Source organism: Danio rerio, chromosome 20 (assembly GCF_052040795.2).
Source record: "Danio rerio strain M-AB ecotype USA chromosome 20, GRCz13ab, whole genome shotgun sequence".
Classification (NCBI taxonomy): Eukaryota; Metazoa; Chordata; class Actinopteri; order Cypriniformes; family Danionidae; genus Danio; species Danio rerio.
Window position 1 is genome coordinate 47594734 of NC_141040.1, and position 21850 is coordinate 47616583.

The 21850-nt window shown below is 35.3% G+C and overlaps 3 protein-coding genes and 1 pseudogene across 4 annotated transcripts in view; 3 read left to right on the top strand and 1 right to left on the bottom strand.

Moving 5' to 3' along the window:
• efr3bb (EFR3 homolog Bb (S. cerevisiae)) overlaps positions 1 to 21850 on the top strand; it is a 1037141-nt gene that overhangs the window by 527169 nt on the left and 488122 nt on the right. The gene's annotated exons all lie outside the window — the stretch shown is intronic.
• LOC147839448 (uncharacterized) lies at positions 3074 to 8977 on the top strand (annotated as a pseudogene).
• pimr109 (Pim proto-oncogene, serine/threonine kinase, related 109) lies at positions 11549 to 16782 on the bottom strand. 2 transcript variants are annotated; one of them, NM_001044920.1, is given in 9 exon segments: positions 11549 to 11676; positions 12132 to 12220; positions 12308 to 12484; positions 12616 to 12994; positions 13160 to 13302; positions 13926 to 14157; positions 14353 to 14524; positions 14600 to 14663; positions 16324 to 16631. In NM_001044920.1, coding segments are annotated over 9 exon segments (1401 nt in total). In that variant the 5' UTR covers positions 16448 to 16631; the 3' UTR covers positions 11549 to 11655.
• The window catches only part of LOC147832320 (uncharacterized), a 59313-nt gene continuing 54240 nt past the window's right edge, over positions 16778 to 21850 (top strand). Inside the window, exons 1-4 of the mRNA XM_087298984.1 lie at positions 16778 to 16946; positions 18247 to 18339; positions 18891 to 18998; positions 20196 to 20272. The gene's annotated coding sequence lies outside the window, so the exon portion shown is untranslated. The remainder of the gene's footprint in view (positions 16947 to 18246; positions 18340 to 18890; positions 18999 to 20195; positions 20273 to 21850) is intronic.

The following is a 21850-nucleotide window of genomic DNA, read 5'->3' on the forward strand; positions in this document are numbered from 1 at the left end:
TCAGCTAAGTGTGAACTCTTGAAGATTGGAGAAAGAGTAAGGCTGTTATCAGGTGCATCACACAGCTTTTTTTGGTCACTTAAATCAAAATCCCTTTAAGGCAAGTAATTTCACTCGGTAGCCATCTTTGAATCGTCTCTCGAACAGTATGCTCAGGCATTCTGTCTGAATGGGGAAACATCAAATTCTCCTTACGATTAAGTTACGTATTTGGAATTCGAAAGAAACAAGATCACGACACCAACCTCATTTATGGCTGTTCTACACGTTATCATCTTCTGAATAATGATCGTCTGATCGCGCTGCTCTTCTGAAGTAATTCACAACTTGGTCTTGATGGAGAATCTCTTCCAGAAATGAACGTGACTCTGATCCCTATCATACACCTGGGGCAATGTGGCGCAAGGCGCGGCGCAATAATCTTTTGCTACTTTCAGCTCGGTGCAAGGGTCATTTTGAGGAGTTGCTCACTGTTTAAATAGCAAATGCATTTGAGCTAATATGTGCGCCTATAGGCGTTCTGGTCTAAAAAGCAGGCGTGTTTTGGTGCGTTGCTATTTTGAGAAACAGTAAATAGTCTGTTCTTTAGACTAGAACAAAGTCGGTCTATTGTCTGGCACAAAGTGCACCTGGCTTACACACAAGATGTAGAGCAATACGCAAATATCTTTACATATGAAAAAGATATAATTTATTGAGGATATATATAATAAGGATATATATAGGATATAAATATAAATGATTAAAATATTACAAAACATATTAATTTCTAGCCTACATGAATTTAAAAACCACTGCCGTCATACTTTCTTCATCTCGGGAGGCTTTTTCAGTTCATTTAATTTGCTTTTGTATAATGTTGTTATTATTATTAGCAGTAATATTTATTATATGCATATTTATATTTGTTTTATTAAAAACAAGCTTAGATTTGTCCACCTGTCAGGTTTTAGACCATATGGGGCACAGCATGTGTATTTGGAAATAACTCAGTATTTTGACCACACTTCGTTATAATTGTTCATTTATTTGTTTGCTGGAAATTAGAACTGAATTTAGAAATAGTTTTGATACAAATCTTTGAGCTTAACAAACAAAATTAATTATTTATAGGCTAATTGATGTCTGTGCGTAAGGTTTCCTTATCCAGGAGAGCAAAAATGAAAGTGAACTTACTTTACGTCATGTTAATAGCAAATGCGCTTATGGCGCGACGCAGCTGGCTCTTAAAGGTAATGGTAGATGAGACTCTGATTGGTTTATTCTCAAAACACACCTATAACTCATTAAGAAAATCAACTCAACCCTTTTAGACCATGTGCCACGGCGCAAAACGGATTTTCCCGTCCTTAAATTAGCAAAAATGCGTTCTGACATGCCCTGAAAGCGTTTGCGCCTTGCGTTTTGCGCTTTGCGCATGGACCGTCAAAATAGAGCCCTCTTTGTTTACAAGCTTGTGGACGTTTGAGTAGTTGCTGTCATGTGATGTGCGTTTGACAGGACTGACTGTACCTCGTGTTCATTTCATACAGATTACAAAACCAGTAAACTTATGTTATCAAGTGCACTTGCTTCATTTAAAAGCACAGATGTCAAGCTTTATGCGGTTATATTTCTTATGTCTGTTAAGCAAGTATTCCCTGAGCACACGTCTGATGCGAGCTACCCCCTGGAGAAGCGTCAGTCTATAGCATTATATGATTGGCTCTTGCACTAGTAGGCGGGGCTTCATTCACCATATTAACTTTTACACTTTTCCCCATTCAAAACTGTAGGAGTAACACATCTTGTGTATCTTTAGTGTTTGCTTAAATAGAGCAGTGCGCTGCTGTGTTTTATGTTTATAGCATACCGTTAAATCAGTTTACCTGCAATTCTAATCAAAGAATATATAGCATGAGCACTTTGAAAATTCTTGGTTTGCTGGTAAGTGAATTGTGATAAAAAAAATACTTAGAAATACAGGTTATTTTTAGCATAATATAATATTTCTTTTCGTAATCAGACATCACATATTGTATTTAATTATTTTGACATCTCTTCCAGACTGGTCAAATTAACAGCGATGCACTACAGCGCAGCTTCTTTGAATCTTCATACATTTCATTTGAGGAAGAGCAGCTCAGCTGTAGTGCACCCTTCACCAGCCCAGCCTGCATGCCAGAAATGTTTCAGCAGATGGAAACAAGGCTATTTCACTTTTGCAGAAAGACAAGGTGGTCTTTTTCTTAATCATTTTAATGTGTTTTTTTAAATGCTTTACATATTTATTGCATGTTTTGATTTTCTTTCTGCCTAAGCTCTGAGGCTTCTGCCTTTTTTGAGGTGCTCTTTGTGGCTGAAGACAGCATTCATGAAACAGTGAGAACCGTATGTAAGTAAGTAATGTGTAATTTAAGAATTCACACATAGCTCATTATTTACACGTAGCTTGTTTGGCATGCTGTCCCGGGAGAGAGCCCTGAGCTCAAGGAATCCTCGGGCTCAGGGCTCACCCCTTTCGCAGGTTGATCTCAAACTCCCCCGCTGCTGAGGCTAAGGTGAACTTCCTGAGAGTAAGATTTGAAAAAAGATTTAGGCTTATTTTATCTGTAACCTAGAGCATATTTAGATGGTGGAAGGACACGGTGGGAAAATGTAAACTCCGCACAGAAATGCCAGATGGCCCAGCGAGGACCTGACGCCATTGGTATTCTTGCTGTGAGGCAACAGTGCTATATGTAGGATAAATATATATAGTGACTTAGGATCCTTTGATTGGAGGATCATGATTAGCTAATGTGGGCCAGCTGGGTCAATCATTAGCATGTGCTCCTCTCGAAATTAGTTTAATACTAAACTTCCTTTATATAGCGCATTTGTAGTGTATGGCCATACACCCAAAGCGCTTCACAGTCATGGAGGGAGTCTCAACACTCTCACCAGTGTGCAGCATCCACTTGGAAGATGCGACGACAGCCACAGGACAATGGTGCCAGTGCACTCACCACGCTGGTGATACAGCCAATTCAGTGGATGGGGATGATTGAGAGGCCATGATGGGTAAGGGCCGATGGAGGGAATTTGGCCAGGGGTTACATCCCTACTCTTTACAAAATTTTCATAACCTGACCAATTAGTTGTCACAATAACAACAATGTATGTCCAACCTTGATTTCCTTCACTTTGAGAGAATACGTGCAATATATTCACAGCATACGTTTTATTTGACTTGTTTTGTTTATTATGTGTCATATACACAGGGAAAAGGCACATGTGGGGACTCAATGTGGACAGCAGCAAGGGTAACATCTTTCAAACTGGATGAAGAGGGATGGAGATTGCAGTGTATCGCCAGGGATTCCTAATGAAAGCCCTAAATATGTACAGAGAGGAGATGTTTGCCAACCCTCTGTATCTTCAGAAGGAACTCATGCCAGTCAAGGTTACATTTTTTTGCCATGGATGTGGCAAATCCAAATATTGGCCATTGGAGAAGGCTGCTGGTGTCCTGCCTGCTGTCCAGGAGCTGACCACAATGAAACCTTTCCTAAGTGTGATGCATGCTCGAGCCCAATGCCCCAAGTGTGAAGTATGTATAATATTTTTGTATCATACATACATTTGAAATGTTTACAAGCACAATAATGATTGCAGTTAAACGCTACATTAACCCTTGTGTACTGTTCAAATTGACTACCCTTTTATTTTGTTTGTGGATGTTTTTGTCCCATGGACAGTGGTGGAAAGAGTACTGAATCATACTCAAGTAAAACTACCATTACTTGCCTAAAAATGTAGTGCGAGTAGAGTAAAGGTACCTGTTGTAAATTTTACTCAGCCCTTTTAAAAGTACTCATAAGTAGTAAGTATTATACTATAAAATGCTGATGCATTTACATGTAATTTGTGGATGTGTGTAAACATAACATTTTGCAGTGCATTTAGTTATTGCCCAGCAGGCACACAACATCATAGGACGTTAATATTAGGTTAGCTTTAGGTTGTGATGTCAAATGGCCAAAATTCAATGTCTAGCCAGCGTCTAAGGACAACATTATTTTGATGTCCAATAATGACGTTAAATGACGTTGATATTTGAAAGTTAGAAAGTGACCAAAATCCAACATCGAGCCAACATTTTAAACCAACATCATATTGACTTCAAATACTGACATTTATTCATCAGGTATGGCAACCAAAATCCAACATCTGATAGATGTCATAGTGGTAACGTTCACACAACTTCAGGCTGTGAAATCATTAGACGTTTATATTTGGTTGGTTTTTGGTTGGACATTGACGTTGGTCTGACCTCAACTCGATTTTCATTCAATTCAACTTCATTTGTATAGCGCTTTTACAACGTAAATTGTTTCAAAGCAGCTTTACATAGAAGACCATGGTGAATAACAAACAATATGCAACGTCCCCACGACATTGGGGTACAACGTCAATTTGACGTCATGTTGACATCTTGTGCCTGCTGGGTGTTTAAGGCCATTTCGGTCCCCATACAGTAAACATCTGTCATCTTCTCATCAGTGACATGCATTTAAACAGTCTCTGGGTCAACACGTGTAAAGATTTTGGACATCTTCTTTCACACGTTTAATGCTTCCAAACAGTTTGCTGCATTTACAAATCGACCATGTCTTGAGGTAGTTCATTATGAGGCGATTTACTTTCTTTGTGTGATTTGATTCGATGGGATTTACAGGACTGATTTTTCTAATCCCCATAGACAAGAAAAAATAAAGTAGTAACTGCAGGTTGAAGGTAAGTAGTGGAGTAAAAGTACAGATACAGCACTAAAGATGTACTCAAGTGAGAATAAAAGTACACATTTTTTAAAACTACTCAGTAAATTACAATTCCTGAGAAAAAGTAACTAATTACAGTAATTTGAGTATTTTTAATTAGTTACTTTACACCACTACCCACGGACTACTATTATAATGACATTTTTTAATTGCAAAGCCTTGATACCAAATAATCATGCATTCTTGATTGTTGGTGTTTTTCCCTGTTGGGAAGAGGTAAAACATTTCATTTTTACTGTTATCAATTGGCAGCATTAACCCTTTAGATAAGCCTGTGCAAATAAATGATAGTGTGCGTGCATAAATACACTTACTATGTTTACTATGTTCTGAGAGCTGAGCTGCTTATTTTTTATTTCTCAAACATGACTCAGCTTGAATTGTTTTGAAAGGAAAAATAGGCAAAGATTTCAGTCTCTAGATGTGCAAAGCTAGTAGAAACCTATAGACATAGCCCAAAAGACTTGCAGCTGTAATAGACCCTTTTCACAATGACGTCACTTCACTTCCCCCTATCGGCAATGCAGTGTTTTTTTTAGTTCCGGTTTACTTCTAAATGAATGGGAGATTTCTCTGTAAAATTTATAAATAAAAATATTAACATTGCACAATCTGATTTAAGACTATTATTGGTATTGGGCATGTGTCCAAATGTTTCTCTTTCAATACAGAGCTGCTTTCTGAGTTTGAAAATGATTCTTTAAGATATTAGGAATAGGAATAAGTTATTGTTTATTAAGTAAAGCATATGTTTGCAACCTTTTCACTTATTAAGGTTTTTTTTTCTCAATAACGGATTTATTTTACTTTAATGCAGCTCTAAATATCAATTTATATTTTTTGTTATATGTAAATGTTCCAGCATGAGTACTGTTCTTTATTAAATCTTCTTATATTACCTGGTAAGTATGTCAATAAATGCAATCAGTTTCATAATTTATTATTTACTGATATATTAATGTTTTGTTCAGTCTCTCCGTTTGAATGAATTAAGTATGTCCTACAGCCACCTTTTGGGAGGATTTAATTTGATATTAGTACTACCTTATTAATGCTACAAATAAATTCATAATCTAACAATACTGAATTCAAATGCAGTGTTCTTGGTGTATTTTTGCAATTGTACATTTTTATGATTTTGTTTGACCATTAAGAGTCACATACAACATTGTTATTCTATTTCATATAATTTGAATATTAAATAGACAAATGTTTTATGTTCATGAATAAAATACCTATATAGAAACAAATGGCAGAGAACTGAGCAGTAGAATGTGAATAATATGAATGTGTTTGTGAATCAACGGTCCACTGTAAACAACCACAGTAAACACCCACAGTTTAATTTGTTTTTTATTATTCAGGACACACACAAAAAAATAATAATTCTGACAATATAAAATGTGCAGCACCCGCGTAAACATCTGAAATCTGTATTTGACAATTACTGACAAGTACATACCAACTTCATCTGCAGTAAAGACAGCAACACAAACCAATAGACTCAGTTTAAAGTCCCATTTTCCTGGTTCAAGGCAAGCAGACAGCTGGATGATCTGTAAGTTATTTTTTAGATGTCAGATGTCTCACCTTGAATGCAGACAACAGAAGACCACTGTAGTCACTGTCTAACTCACAGGTGTCAAACTCAGTTCCAAAAGGGCCGCAGCTCTGCACAGTTTAGTTCCAACCCTAATTAAAAACACCTGATCAAACTAATTTGGGTCCTTCAGGCTTGTTTAAAACCTACAGGTAAGTTTGTTGGAGCAGGGTTGGAACTAAACTGTGCAGGGCTTCGGCCCTCCAGGAATTGAGTTTGACACCCCTGGAATTGTTTCTGTAGTAAATATACAGCTGACTGGGTAAGTGCTCTATGGGGATTTCTAAGTAGGCGGAAGTAACGATACACTGCGTGGAGTGAAACCGTAAACCGCGTGACGTCATGTGAAAAGGGTCTGCACTTTGTGCAGTTTTTTATTTGTAAAAAAAAAAAGTATCTCTTGTATAATTTAATTTCTTCATCACAATTGTATGCAAATTTATGTTAGTATTTCACATAACGTTCAAATAGAATATATTTATGTTTGTGGTCATAATGGGAGAAAATGTGGATAAGGGGCATGAATACTTTTGCAAGCCATTGTATCAGTAGTTACGTTTCCACCCACCTATTTTTATGCGCTTAAAAAATGTTTAATGGAAACGCCAAGATATACATTTTTAGAAAATGGCATAAAATAAAGACAAACTTTATATTCAATAAGATAACTATGACGGAAGCACTTTTACCGAACAAATTCCAGTATTCGCATTAAAAAGGTCATGTGATTTTGTTATAAGGGATTATGTGATGATACAAATGTGTGAATGGACAAACCAGCAGGCTAAGCATATTGTAAAACATCTGAAATGTTGATTTGGTCATTCTAAAATGCTTTAACCATTTCAGTATTAGTGTTACTTTATTATAAGAACTGTCAAGAGCATCGGCTCTGCATCTTTACGCCTCCAAATGCCACCATGTGTTCATTGCACATCGCCATTGTCTTTTGGGGGTCAAGTAAATTATTAAATAAATAAAAGATTCACGCAACTTCTCCTACCACAGCAAATTCGTTTTTTTACTGTTGATATTTGGCGCCAGATAATCAGGAAGTGACGATTTTGTTCTCTTTGACTCATTGGACAAAAAAACAGCTTTATTTGCAGGTCCTTTATGCGTTTTTTATGTTTTGTGTATAAATTTAATGAGCAGTTTCGATGGAAACATAGCTAGGGATTGAGCATGTACATTTAATAATGTTAAAGAGGTTTAATATGTATTAATTAGATTATAAACCTTACCATTTCATTGGAGTGCAGTGAGTGCACTATTACAGTATGTGCTTCCGAATGGCTGTATTTAAATTTGTTTGGGCCAAATTGCTTATCACTGCAAATCTAGCCATATAGCGTGTTGTTAGGACACGGGGTAACAATATAACCTGCTCACCTAATGTTTACACCCATAATAAATATATTATTTGATTATTCATTAATAACCACCTCATGTGGAACTCTGAATCTGTGTCTCATTTTGGAGTCTGCTACTGTCCAGCGGAGGTCGCATATCGGTCATGGGCACATAGTTTAAGAGCCTTCCTGACTGAATGAGTTAAATAAGCATTTTCCCCCCAAGGCAACCCAGGGAGTTGAAATATAGTTGGCTAAACTGGCATTGGGCGGGTTAAAGGGACCAAAACGAAGACATTTTAAAAGCAGAATATTTGACTTCAGCATTGTTTTTCAGATAAACAAGAATGTTCGCTTAGATTTCTTAAATATCTGCAAATATATTATGGTTATTTTATGCATTTGAAGAGTCAAAAATTTACATACAGCACCTCAGAGTGGATGAAAACATCCAAAACAGCACACAAGGGTTAAACAGTCAGTATCAGTCTTTCATTCAGTTTTTTATTTAACAGATTGTAAAAACATTTCAAGCAAATTGTGACAATGATACTGTTATATGTATGTTTTATTACATTACATTTCTTTACCTCTTTACATAGATTAAATAGAGTGGTAGAAACCAAGAAAAGGCAGGTTTGCTGGTGAAGAGGTGGTGCAAGCGAATAGCTACCTCACGAGCAAATACTGTACATGTCCAAAGCAGGTAATAAAAGTGTTTGCATTGTTCTTGAATTTTTTTTAGGTCTTAAACTTATTGTTTGTTTGTTATAGAATGGGTGGACATGCTTACATTGCATGCAATGTGGTGAAACGACAAAAAAAAAATCCTTTCTACATAGGTCACTTTCCACAAGATTTGTGAAGGTATGTTTCTTATGTGTTCTTTTGTGGTGTGAACTTGGCCTGCTGTTATCTGTACGTTTCTACCTGATTTGTGCATAACACTGTTTATGAGACTTGTCAGAGACTCCAGGAAGAAAGTGGAAGGCTAGCTGAATTAAAAAAAGACTTGCATTGCACAGATGAAGTGGTGTTACGGTCATGGCCAACTGGTGGTAAGCATAAAAGTACATTTGATCAAAGAATACAAATTCACAACATTAAAATGGTTGTGTTGTTTTACGTCTACAAGGATGCCAGATTCATCTCATGGCAATCAAGACACCCCAAACAGAAGACATAAGCAGTCATTTGGCAGCAGCAGCAAACCCTGTGCTGGCAAAATGGTATATAACATAATATAATATAATATAATATAATATAATATAATATAATATAATATAATATAATATAATATAATACAATATAATATAATATGAATTGGGGTCAGCACGATGGCTCAGTCAGCACTGTCACCCCAGAGCAAGAAGCGTGCAGGTTCAAGTCCTGGCTGGGCCAGCTGGCATTTCTGTGTGGAATTTGCATGTTCTCCCAGTGTTCACGTGGGTTTCCTCCAGGTGCTACGGTTTCCACCACAGTCCAAAGACATGCGGCTATAGGTGAATTGAATAAACTAAATTAACTGTAGTGAATGAGTGTGTGTGTAAATGGGTGAGTGTATGGGTGTTTCCCAGCATGGTGCTGTGTTGCGGCTGGAAGGGAAGCTTTTTTACAGTGCATTTGTTCTTAAATGCTAAAAATTTCATCACATGTATGCTTGTACATCAAACACCTTCAGATCAGTAGCGTTAAATCCAGCTAATCTTTGTTAAATCTACAAACGTTGTCATTTCTTGTTCCTGGATGATCTCATTTGAAACACACAGTAATCAGCATTTAAAAAATAGAAGAAGCACTTATTTTTGACAAATGTGACTTTATTTCAAACTTTAGTACAAAATTCATCATTGTCATCAGTTGTGAGGCTTGTCGCCCCAGACTAATGTCAGTTTTTGTCCGTGTTCAGCTCAGCACCACCTTTAAGATGGGCAGTTTCCAGTGGCACCACGTGGAGGAACGGACATCGCCACCTATATATACAGGGTTTGGATTATCACTCACCATAAACTACAACTACACACAAAATCACTAGTCAATAAATGATGTCCTCCAACCATAAATCATATACCACATTAGCAAAACATTAGACTAGAGAAGGTTGTATATGAGGACAATATTAAAGCAAATACTAAAGGTAGTAACTTTATTCATCTTCAGAACACAAATGAAGATATCTGAATGAAAATAATGAAGATATTTTAGTTAAATCTGAGAGCTCCTTAATCTCTCATAGACAGCAAGATTCCTGACTATGAGAATACTTTTATGTGCACATAAAACAAAAATAACTTTATTCAACAGTTTCTTCCCTCAGTGTCAGTATAGGGCGCGCGTTCACGTGTTGCGCCTCTGACATATAACCTTGGATGTGCCTGTGAAGTTTTTAAGAGAGGAAGTCAGAGAGGAAGTCGCACAGGCATCCGTGGGGTATATGTCACAGCACAGGGCTTGTGAACACGTGCCCTATAATCACACTGAGGAGAAGAAACTGTGAATAAAAATGTTTGCTTTATGTGAAGGCGTATGATCTGTTTTGAGGATGTTTTTTACTGTTTTTGTGGACTTTGAGTCTGGATGAGGGAGCTCTAACATAAAAATAAAAATAGTTAAAATAGTTCTGATGATGAACATGAGGATGAGTAATAAATAACATAACTTACTTTTTTAATGTTTTATTTAAAGAAATTTTGTTTCTAGAAGAATTTCTGATTGGTCAATAACATAACATAAATATATAAAGTTTTAGATTTTTATTTCAATGTAGGCAGGTTTTATAGTTTTATTTATTAATGGTGTTTTTTATTTTATTTTTTTTACTTTTTTATTGTTTTATTTATTAATTATGTTTTTTATTTTTTTTTTCACTTTTTATAGTTTTATTTATTAATGGTGTTTTATATTTTATCAGGAGTCTCTCTCCTCTGGCTCAAATTACATTTCTTAGAGAGAGACACTCAAAATATATGGGCCTGAACTGGGAACGACACATAAAACAAAAATAACTTTATTCAACAGTTTCTTCCCTCAGTGTCAGTATAGGGCGGGCGTTCACGTGTTGCGCCTCTGACATATAACCTTGGATGTGCCTGTGAAGTTTTTAAGAGAGGAAGTCAGAGAGGAAGTCGCACAGGCATCCGTGGGGTATATGTCACTGCACAGTGCTTGTGAACGCGTGCCCTATAATCACACTGAGGAGAAGAAACTGTGAATGAAAATGTTTAATATTTTTTACTTTTTTATAGTTTTATTTATTAATGATGTTTTTTTTTATTTTATTGTCTTTTACTTTTGATTGTTTTCTTTATTATGTTTTTTTATTTATTTATTTTTTTTACTTTTTTATTAATGATTTTTATTTTTATTATTATTTACTTTTTATTGTTTTAATTAATAATATTTTTTTTATATTATTATTTTTTACTTTGTATTGTTTTATTTATTAATGATGTTTTTTTATTTTAATTTTTTTTACTTTTTTATTGTTTTATTTTATTAATTGTTTTTCCAGTTTTTTTCAAATTGGCTGGTGAGTGATAATGTTCATTGGAAACCCTGTATATATATCAGTTGATCCCAGTAGTCTTTGGTCAGGAGTCTCTCTCCTCTGGCTCAAATTACATTCTTAGAGAGAGACACCCAAAATATGTGGACCTGGACTGGGAACGACTGAGATATTTATTTTTATTAATTATTTTTTTAGACATTTGTTTTAGCATGTGGAAGTGCAAGAGTTAAAGCAAAAGCTGACATTAAAGGATGTACACTATATGAAAGTCTAAACTGTTAAGTGCTTTATCTTTTTTTTTTTTTTTTTACATGGAATTTAACAGCTTTCAGTTATAGGACTATGGTGTGGCTGGAATGACTAGATCTACCCATTAAATTAGGATATTTCTACTCATTCCTCCTTGTCCTCCATCTGAAACAAAAACACAGATCAATTTTACAGCTTAAATAAACAAACAACATGTGGTAAAAAGAGAAGCAATATGTCCAAATATAAATGAAAGAACATAAGATATAGCTTGGTTTCCATCAGCCTGTGTTAAAATGAGTAATAGAAATCAGTTTTAAATATCAATTAATTTGCAAAAAAATAAATACTGTTAATGCTCACTTGAGGTGGTGTGTGTGCAAAAAACTAATGCTGAAAATGGGAGATGGAGACACATTTGCTGAATAAACTAACATAGTGAACATTACACAAACATGACTCCATTATACTTGTCTTGCTTAGTATTAATTACTAGGTAACCAAAACTACAGTCAGCTGCTCTAACAGCTTGATGGAAATGCACCTAATTAACATCACATTAGGATGGAAACCCGGCTTATGACAGTGTAAGATGGCTGATGTCAAAATGTATGTGATACCTTAAACCACTCATGGGAATTGAGCTTTTGCAGGTCAAGTCGATCCATTTGGTTCAGCTGCAGACAGCCGTGGAAGAAATCGCAGCATTCTATGCAGGCAGAAGAAAGAGATACATGTAATTATTACGTTTATACATGCTTTTTACAACCATTTTTAGCTTAAATGAAGATCTCACCTTTCGACAAGCCATTAATTGGCATGTTTTTGTTATTCATTTTGGGAATGTCTAGTTTTTCTGGAAATCTTTTGAAAATCAGCACAAACAGAACAACTCCAAGTGACCAGACTGTCGCTGGCTCCCCACGGTATCTGCCAATCATCCAAAACTCAGGAGGGGCGAACTCTCTGGTGCCTGAAAGACAATTTGTTTCCAACAACAGAACAGATAAACAACAGCAAATGTTTCAAGACTCACATAAAAAAAAACCTTGACTCATTACCAGAGTTTAAGACCCTTTGTACAGCTTTAAAGGATGAACATACCTCTAAAGGTTTTGTAAATGTCCTCAGTAAGGAGGTCACCGCACCCGAAGTCAATCAGTTTGACCTCAAGGGTGTCCGGGTTAATTAGCAAGTTCTCCAGCTTAATATCGCGGTGAAAAACTCCACGCTGACAGCATGTTTGGGCTGCAATTATTGTCTGGAGCATGATTTTCCGTAACTTGTCCTCTGGAATGATGCCTCTGTGCTCATTTTGGAAATCGAACAAGCTCACGCAGGGTATGGGCCGCTCTAGCACCATAAAGTAGTGATCAGCCTCAACCTTCCAGTCCAGAAGCTCGATAATTTCCTTGACCTTGGGGCCTTTATTGGCCAGAAAGTGCAGAGCAATCTCCAGTGGAAGTGGTTCATCAAACCCATCCTAGAAGAAAGACAGTTGTGAAGATCATTTGGAAAGGGTATTTTCAGTAAACAAGTCCTGAATAAACTGTTGGCAATGTCTATCACAAAACTCATTTATAGTCTACGATTAATGTTAATATGACAAGAAAACTGTAAATGAGTGCAAAAAGCACAGAATACTTACAACACTGATCAATTGCTTCTTCTTAAAATCGGACACTTTTACTGCCACTTGAAGGCCATCTTCTAATCGGGACCCTTCGTAAACGGTTCCACAGCCTCCTTTATCCAGCTCAGCGCCAATTTCATAGCCTTGTGAATTGATCTCTGAAAAGACAAACAAGAGATGTTGATAACAATCAGAAATCAGTAACAGTACCACAGTACCTCCATCTCAAACGTTTCCTCTTTCATATATAAACCGAGATACTACACTGAATATTTGTCCCTTTAAAAGTTTATTAAAAAACTATTCAGTGTAAAATATTCAGCCTTAAAGGTAAAGTTCACTCAAAAATGAACATTTACTCAATATTATCCCATCCTCAAGTAGTTTCAAACATTTATGAGTTTCTTTGCTCTGTTAACTAAAGAAGACATTTTAAACTGAAAACCTGTAACCACCGTCTTCCATAGTGGGAAAAACAAATACTGTGAAAGTCAATAGTTGCAGGTTTTAAGCTTTCTTCAAAATATATAATATTATGTTCAACAGAAGACAGAACCTAAAACAGGTTCAGAAAAAGTAAAGTGTGAGTATATGATGACAGTTCCAGTTATGGGTGAACTATCCCTTTAAATATGAATACAGTATATATTAAAGCTTCATAAATAGGTACAATTTTAACTATTCCTGAAGAAAATGCAAACTAAAGTCTGTTTAAAGCATAAAGCACCATTAAAATATGCAAGTGTGTTGGATGACTTTAGGGTCATGGTAGTAAACTTACCAATGATTTGTGTCTCTTTGTCTTCTGTCTGACAGGTTGCATCTTGAACGGCGTGGGAGCCGGGCTCATCAGAGAAATCAAATGAAGGATCATCATCCCCACAGCCAGACTCAGCAGAGAAAAATTCTTCACTGTGAACACTGACAGGCTCTACCAGTGATGGTTGCTCACTGTGAACACTGACAGACTCTACCAGTGATGGTTGCTCACTGTGAACACTGACAGACTCTACCAGTGATGGTTGCTCACTGTGAACACTGTCAGGCTCTACCAGTGATGGTTCTTCACTGTGAACACTGACAGACTCTACCAGTGATGGTTCTTCACTGTGAACACTGTCAGGCTCTACCAGTGATGTTTGCTCACTGTGAACACTGTCAGGCTCTACCAGTGATGGTTCTTCACTGTGAACACTGACAGACTCTACCAGTGATGGTTCTTCACTGTGAACACTGACAGACTCTACCAGTGATGGTTCTTCACTGTGAACACTGTCAGGCTCTACCAGTGATGTTTGCTCACTGTGAACACTGTCAGGCTCTACCAGCGATGGTTGCTCACTGTGAACACTGTCAGGCTCTACCAGTGATGTTTGCTCACTGTGAACACTGTCAGGCTCTACCAGTGATGTTTGCTCACTGTGAACACTGTCAGGCTCTACCAGTGGTGTTTGCTCACTGTGAACACTGTCAGGCTCTACCAGTGATGGTTCTTTACACCAATCATCGATTTCTTGACCTAAAGAAAGGATAAAAAAAAAACAGGATATTAGTTTTTAGATTTTAAAATTTAGATTAAAATTCTGTTTATTTATTATTTATGAGGCATAATGATAAATGTGTAAATTACAAAGTGACCTTTCAGGTCATTGTTGTATACTTTTTTTTGGTTACAACAGACGTGTCAAACTCAAATCTCATTGTTTGAGGGGTTTAATGTTTATGTCATATTTCTGGATGGCGATAATTAGACAATATTTTGAGTGTGTTGTGTGCTTGTACTTTGGCTGGTTTAGAGATGTCATGGATTGACCTAAATAAAAACTTAAAACCCCCAGCAGGTGGAGACATGTCCTAATGTTTATTCTCTATTTAATAGTTTATATTGTTTATAGTTCATTGACTATTTAATTGATTTCTTCCTGAACTACAAGTGTTAAGTTTCCCCAAAAATTATTTATTTTTTGTTATTAATTACTTACTAGGCATGGGCCGGTATAAGATTCTGACGGTATGATAAACTTGGATATAAAAATATCACGGTTTCACACTATTGTGATTATTGCTCTAAAATATATAGTTTTTAAATGTCTGGGTAAAAAACAACACATTTTGCCCTTTGAAAACAATTTATTTGACTTTTTGAAAGATTTTAAATATTTTGGAGCAGTAAACATGTCAGGCTAAATAATTAAAAACATTGTTTCAAAAACAGATTTTTTTTACAATTTAAAAAGACATCTATGTATATAAAACTAAAAACAGGTAAATAAAAAATCTTACACGTATCTTAGGAATGGTATTACAAAAAATTTAGCTGGTTTTAAAACCTTGACTTTTCCTAACCATGGTATACCTTGAAAATGGTTAAGATATTTTAGGTGAATCGATTTTTGGTTTCTTTCATGTCTTTAAACGAGCTGTCTCTTGCTATATATGAAGGTTGAGAGAGCTCTCTGACTAGGCATGGGCCGGTATAAGATTCTGATGGTATGATAACCTTGGATAAAAATATTTTCAAGGTATCACATTATTGTGTTTATTACTCTAAAATATATTCTCTTCAAATGTCTGGGTAACAAACAAAACTTTTTTTCTCTTTTGAGCAAAATATTTTTTTATTTTGAGAAACATTTGAAATATTTTGGAGCAGTAAACATGTAGGGCTAAATGACTTATAGACTTCTGCTATCTTCATTTGTTTCAAACACAGATTTCTTTACAATTTAAAACAAAGTTTTTGGATATTGTTTTCTGCTGAAGATACTGTTGTCTTAAAAAAAACGTAAAAGAATAGCACACATACCTTAGGAACGGTATTACAGAAAATGTTGACGGTTTTAAAACCTTGATTTTTCCAAAACCGTGGTATACCTTAACTGTCTCTGACCACCTAAAATATCTTAAATTGTGTTCTGAAGGTCTCAGGGTTTGGATTAATTGTTTTGGTGAACTAAACCTTTCATTTTGAAGCAAAAAAAAAGTAATCTTTATTTAATACAAATAGAAATTTGTGTGTCGAATGTTTGACACCCCTGTGTATAAGCCAATTCAATTATAAATAATTAACCATATTTACTTTGTTTAGTAATGTTTCCATTTAGTAAGCTAAAAATACCAGTAAACTCCAGTTAAGAAAATTAGGCAGATGTGTTACATAAAATAGACAAATCGTTTACCGTCACTGCTCCTCAAGGGTGGCACATCATGTTGGTCCTCTTCTTGAACTTCAACACCATCAGTGGCGTTGGTGTTTCTCTCTCCGAGGAAGAGAGCGATGAGTCCGAGTACGGTAAACAACATGATAGTTTAATTTCCGTACACTTAAAGATGAGAAATGTTAAATAAACCTACAATAAATACTGAAATTTACTGTAAGTGAAGTTAGTTTATCAGAGTAAGCCTTAATAAACCGTACGCTATCAATTGACAGTATTTGCAACGCAAATTACTCAGAGCAAATGTTGTACAACTTCTCTGTAGCTGTTCAATTAAAGCAATGGCGAAAAGTAGCCGAGTTTGCTCTTACGTCACGATCGAATTGGGATTCCAAACGAGTTTGCTGTTACGTCACGATCAAACTGGCGTTTCATAGTCAGGTGGTATGTTATTGGTCAGTTTCGCGACGTGGGCGGAGCTTCTGCGTAGCCGCTAAAAAATGGCGTTTGTGTTTACTTCACGGCTTCTGGAGCAAAATAAAATTAGTAAACATTTTCTTTTGAAGAGTCATTACTGTGCGTAAAATTTGTTTGTTGTTTGCCAGTGTTTTTTTTCCATCAAAGTCCATTAAAATCGTTCACAGGTAAGATATGTCTTATATTAGCATTCATTTTTACTTTAAATGTAAGTCGTCGGCGGTAAACGCTTCTTTAACACATTAAAACACGAGATATGATCGTAAATATCGAATTAAATCATTTGATCTGCTCTTATCAAACCTCATTTACACTGCAAAATACAGTCGCTGAGGTAACGGTTAACGATAATGCTGGGATTAACGTTAATAAAATGGCGGCATGTGTTAATGAGCGAGTAATCAAATTCATTCAAATACAAGAAATCACGTTACTGTAGCTGTGTCTAAATCTGCTTAATCATTAACTAATTTCACTAATGCTTGTTCCAGCAAATAGGAAACAAAAAAGTTTGTTCTGTTATTGGAAAACAAAGATACCCATGGAGGACGAAACCTACAAAAACTGCAAATGAATAGCTAAATAAATTCTTTCATGAATAAATATATAATTTATTAATAGTGCGGGCAGCTAAATAATTTAACAAATTACACGAATGTTGGGGGAATAAGAAAATGCCGATCTGAAATGCCCCTTCCACAAATGTATTTTTATTTTTAACGTAGTTCCATATTCGCTTTGTCTCAGATTATGGAGAGCTTGTAATGTTTAATTATCTTTAGGCTAATAATAAAATAAAACGACAAATTTAACACATTTATTTGTAATAGCATAAAAATATTAATTTATTAACATATATGAATAACTATAAGAATCTACCCAGGTGTTTGAAGGACACTGAATGTTGGAAAATGTGAATAAATGTTCTTTTTTTAAAACTATACACTTTTTACTTTTTTTTTGTAAAATTTACTGAAAAACGCAGGAAATGCCAATACAAACTGGTCAAAAAAGGCACTTATCTAGTATAAGTAGAACCAATAAGAGTCTCTGCACATGTCTTGAGTGTCTGTAAATCCTTTTAGTAATATTAAACATGGCTGTTCTTGGTTTAATAGTATGCAGAGGAATTATGCATGGAGAATGTGATGCGACGGAGAGTTATAAGGATGTAGAGAGCAGATTCTTGCATGTTTGTTAATGGATTTTTCTGAAAATTTACTGGATTACAGTGGTTATGATATGGATTGATTTTATTTTAATATGTTTCTAGGTGTTCACATAAACATTTTTTTGGCCCAAAAAGTGTAAAAGGCCAAGCATATATGAGTAAATCCTCTTTTAAAAGTATGAAATTCTAGTTGTCTAATTAAATAATAAGCATGTGTATTGCAGAAATTTTATTAACACTTTTATTAATACGTTAACAAAAGAGTATGCTCACAACATGTTTTTCCTTTGGTTTAGTTTCTATGTCAGAGGCCACCACAGTGGAATGTACCGCCAACTATTCCAGCTTATGTTTTACGCAGCAGATGCCCCTACAGCTGCAACTCAGTAGTAAGAAACACCCATACACACTCATACTGTACACTATGGCCAATTTAGTTAAGCCAATTCACCTATAGCGCTTGTCTTTGGACAGTGGGGGAAACCGGAGCACTTGGAGGAAACCCACACCAACACAAGGAGAACATGCAAACTCCACACAGAAATGCCAACTGACCTAGTCGGGACTTGAACCTGTGATCTTTTTGCTCTAATGATATATATGGAGTAATAAAATAATACACTCAAATTGAGTGATGTATTGCAATAATAATTGCACCCTACAATGTTCAATTTAAATACATTTTGCACGCATGGTCCATGAATTTTCCTGTTAATTATATAATATAATAGTATTTTAATAAATTAAATTAGTTCCAGTTTTGCCAATAAAACAGATTTGCAGAAGTGTCTATATTTATATAATCAATATAAAACAGTCATTCACAGTTAATCAGCAGTCTGAGATGTTTTAACCGTCTGTTTATTTCTGATGCTGGGATTCTTCTGATGTTTGACACAAATGAGCTGTTTAAAGTTTCTCTCTTTGTTCTGTTTTTTAGCAGACTCAAGCGTATGGAGAACATTAGAAACTGGACACATATACCACATCCACAGCGGACATCTTCAGTGATTTTCATCGCTTGTATTTATTTTCAGAGGAAATGCAGGTAAAAAAAACAACTATTATTCATCTTAGAGTGTGTTCTTGATAAACATTAAAGCATTTCTCTTTATTAAACTCCTGATAACACTGACTGTGGCTAATAAAATGAGTAACACATCTAATCAATAACCAGATTTTTTTGTATTTCCATTACTATGACTGAACTTTAAATAGATTTACATTTAGCAGAGGATTTTATCCAAAGCATGAAGATAACAGAAGCACTCCGGATCACCAGAAAACAAGATGTAGATGCAGTGACAAGTCTTAGTAATTTTAGTGTGTGTATTTTTATTATTATTTAAAAATAAACAAAGAATCAGGACAAACAAAAAGTTAAATAATGCAATAGGGAGTGCTATTGTCAATAATTAGGTGCTGGTGAAACAGATCAGATGTCTTCAGACATTTCTTAAAAATGACCAGAGACTCAGCTAGAGTTAGGTAAGTCATTCCAGCAGGACGGCACATTAAAGGTAAAAGTTCTCACAATTGATTTTGTACACTTTTAAACCATAAGCCTAAAATAGTGTGTTCAGGTAAAGGGGTGCAAATAGTGGATAGCTAATGCTTTACAATCATTGAGTCTCATTCACTAAACATACACACAATTTCATGCATAAAATAGACATTTAAAATAGATGAATAAATGATGATTAATCAAAAACAAAATGTATAAACAAAAAGATCAAGAACTTACACCACACACGCTATAATCATATATGACTGGGGCCTTAAAAGCATGTATAAAGATTTTAGTATGTCTATCGTCTTGGTTTCACATTATCAAGTACATTTTACATGGCCTGATGTGCTGAAATTTCTTTCAGAGGTTGTGCTAGTGGCAGACAAACAAAGATACTTTAGTTTTAAATCACTCATTATTGCGAATCATTGCAATATCGATATGCACATTTATAATATTTATATTTCACATCACATGTGCAGATGTACATATATGTGAATGTAAATAAAATTTCTCATGTCATGATCAACGCTTACCACTTATCTTTAGTCATTGTGTTAGTGGTGTGAATGGTCTTTTAGTCAGACTATACAAATTATCTTGATTAATAACATGAAGGAATAAGTTTTGTTTAAAAAATGTGACTTTATTACAAAATGTAGTACAAAATTCATAATTTTCATCAGTTGTGAGGATTGTCACCCTAGGCTGATGTCTGTTTTTGTCTGTGTTTAGCTCAGCACAACCTTCAGGATGGGCAGTTCTCAGTGGCACCACCTGGAGGATCGGACCTCACGACCTTTATATACAGGGTTTGACATTCTCATTTACTATGAAATCATCTTTATCAACAAACAAATTGTAGAAAGGTTCTTTGTTGTTGGAAGAAGAAGACAGGGTCGGCGTTAAAGTAAGTGATAATTTATTTATTCTTACTGTCCTCCAACTTTAAACCACATTAGCAAAACATTAGACTAAGCTTAAGAGAGTACTATTCAGTAGGGGTGTAACGATACACTCAGCTCACGATACGATGTGTATCACGATATAATGTTCACGATTCGATATGTATCACGATTTTTGGAATAAAAATTAAAAATTAGACTGAAATGCAAATTTTACCAAGTAAACTATTTTTATGTATTTCTTTTGTTTCAACTTGTTAAACTGAACCTTCTTTAAGAAAATAAATTAAACAGACCTGTCTCTGGAAAATAAAACAATTTAAAAACTTCTTAAAAATATTATTGAAATGACAGAGACAAAATTAAGGAACAATTTAAGTAAAGGTGCAAAAAAAAAGCTTTCTATTCAATTGAATTTAACAGTAAGAGCTTAAGGCTTTGCTTGGTCACTTGCGTTTTTTTGTGTGTGCAAAAAAAAAAATCCACATTTCCAGGTACTTAATTCATATTTAATTAAATTAATTTAGAAATATCTCTAATAACAATTGTAACTAGTCAAAACTCTAGAGATATCTGCAAATATTTTTCAATGGAAGTCAATGGAGGAATACGACTAGTCATAATATATTTGCAGATATCTCCAATCTGATTTCGTACTAGTACAATTGTAATTGCAGATATCACTAATTGTCATTCTGACTAGTCGATTTATAATTATGACTAGTCAAAATATAATTAGAGATATCTCAAAATATATTTATGGATAGTCAGAACAAAGGTTTAAATGCTAAAACGGCTTGCCATACGTGCGCGTCTATCAAAGTCCGCCCTCTGTAGTAACAGCTCACGGTCAGCTCACGTCATGTGTGGTTTTGCGCCAGGAACATTATATAAAGACAGAATGATATTTTAGGGTGAATTGTACCTTATAAATACAGTATGTGACTCTTTCAACACCATTAGGAGGTATCCCTGTCGCTGTGCAAAGTATGCAAATCACTGTGAAGACTTTAAAACTTAGGATGTGTGACCCAGTATGCGTGTCAAAAAGCGGACGAGTCTAAAGCAATGACTGTACAACCGAAATGTTGCCAGACGTCTGATTTTGAGAGGATGGGCCATCCTCTATTTCAGCTCCACTCATCTTGGTCTGCTAACATTACTGCTGCTGCAATCTGAACTCGCGTGCGACAGCAGGTGGAACGTAGCTCACGTGCAAACAGCTCAACCAATAAGAGAAGACGGACGTCATATCGTAATCAAATCGTCATAACGCCACAATGCATATTGTGACATTTTTGCATCGCAATAAATCGTACAACGATAAACACGCATACTGGGACAAACATAGCCTAAGTTTTAGTCTTCACAGTGATTTACATACTTTGCACAGCAACATGGATACCTTCTAATGGTGTTGAAAGAGTCACATACTGTATTTATAAGGTACAATTCACCCTAAAATATCATTCTGTCTTCATATAA

What these genes read in the sequence shown, in the direction of transcription:
- pimr109 (XM_087297243.1), bottom strand. Translation starts at nt 16,447, where the DNA reads ATGTTGTTTACCGTACTCGGACTCATCGCTCTCTTCCTCGGAGAGAGA. An exon ending in AGAAGCAATTGATCAGTGTT is followed by an intron (nt 12,995 to 13,159) that starts GTAAGTATTCTG and finishes TCTTTCTTCTAG; the next exon opens with GATGGGTTTGATGAACCACT. An exon ending in AATTAATGGCTTGTCGAAAG is followed by an intron (nt 12,221 to 12,307) that starts GTGAGATCTTCA and finishes CTGCCTGCATAG; the next exon opens with AATGCTGCGATTTCTTCCAC.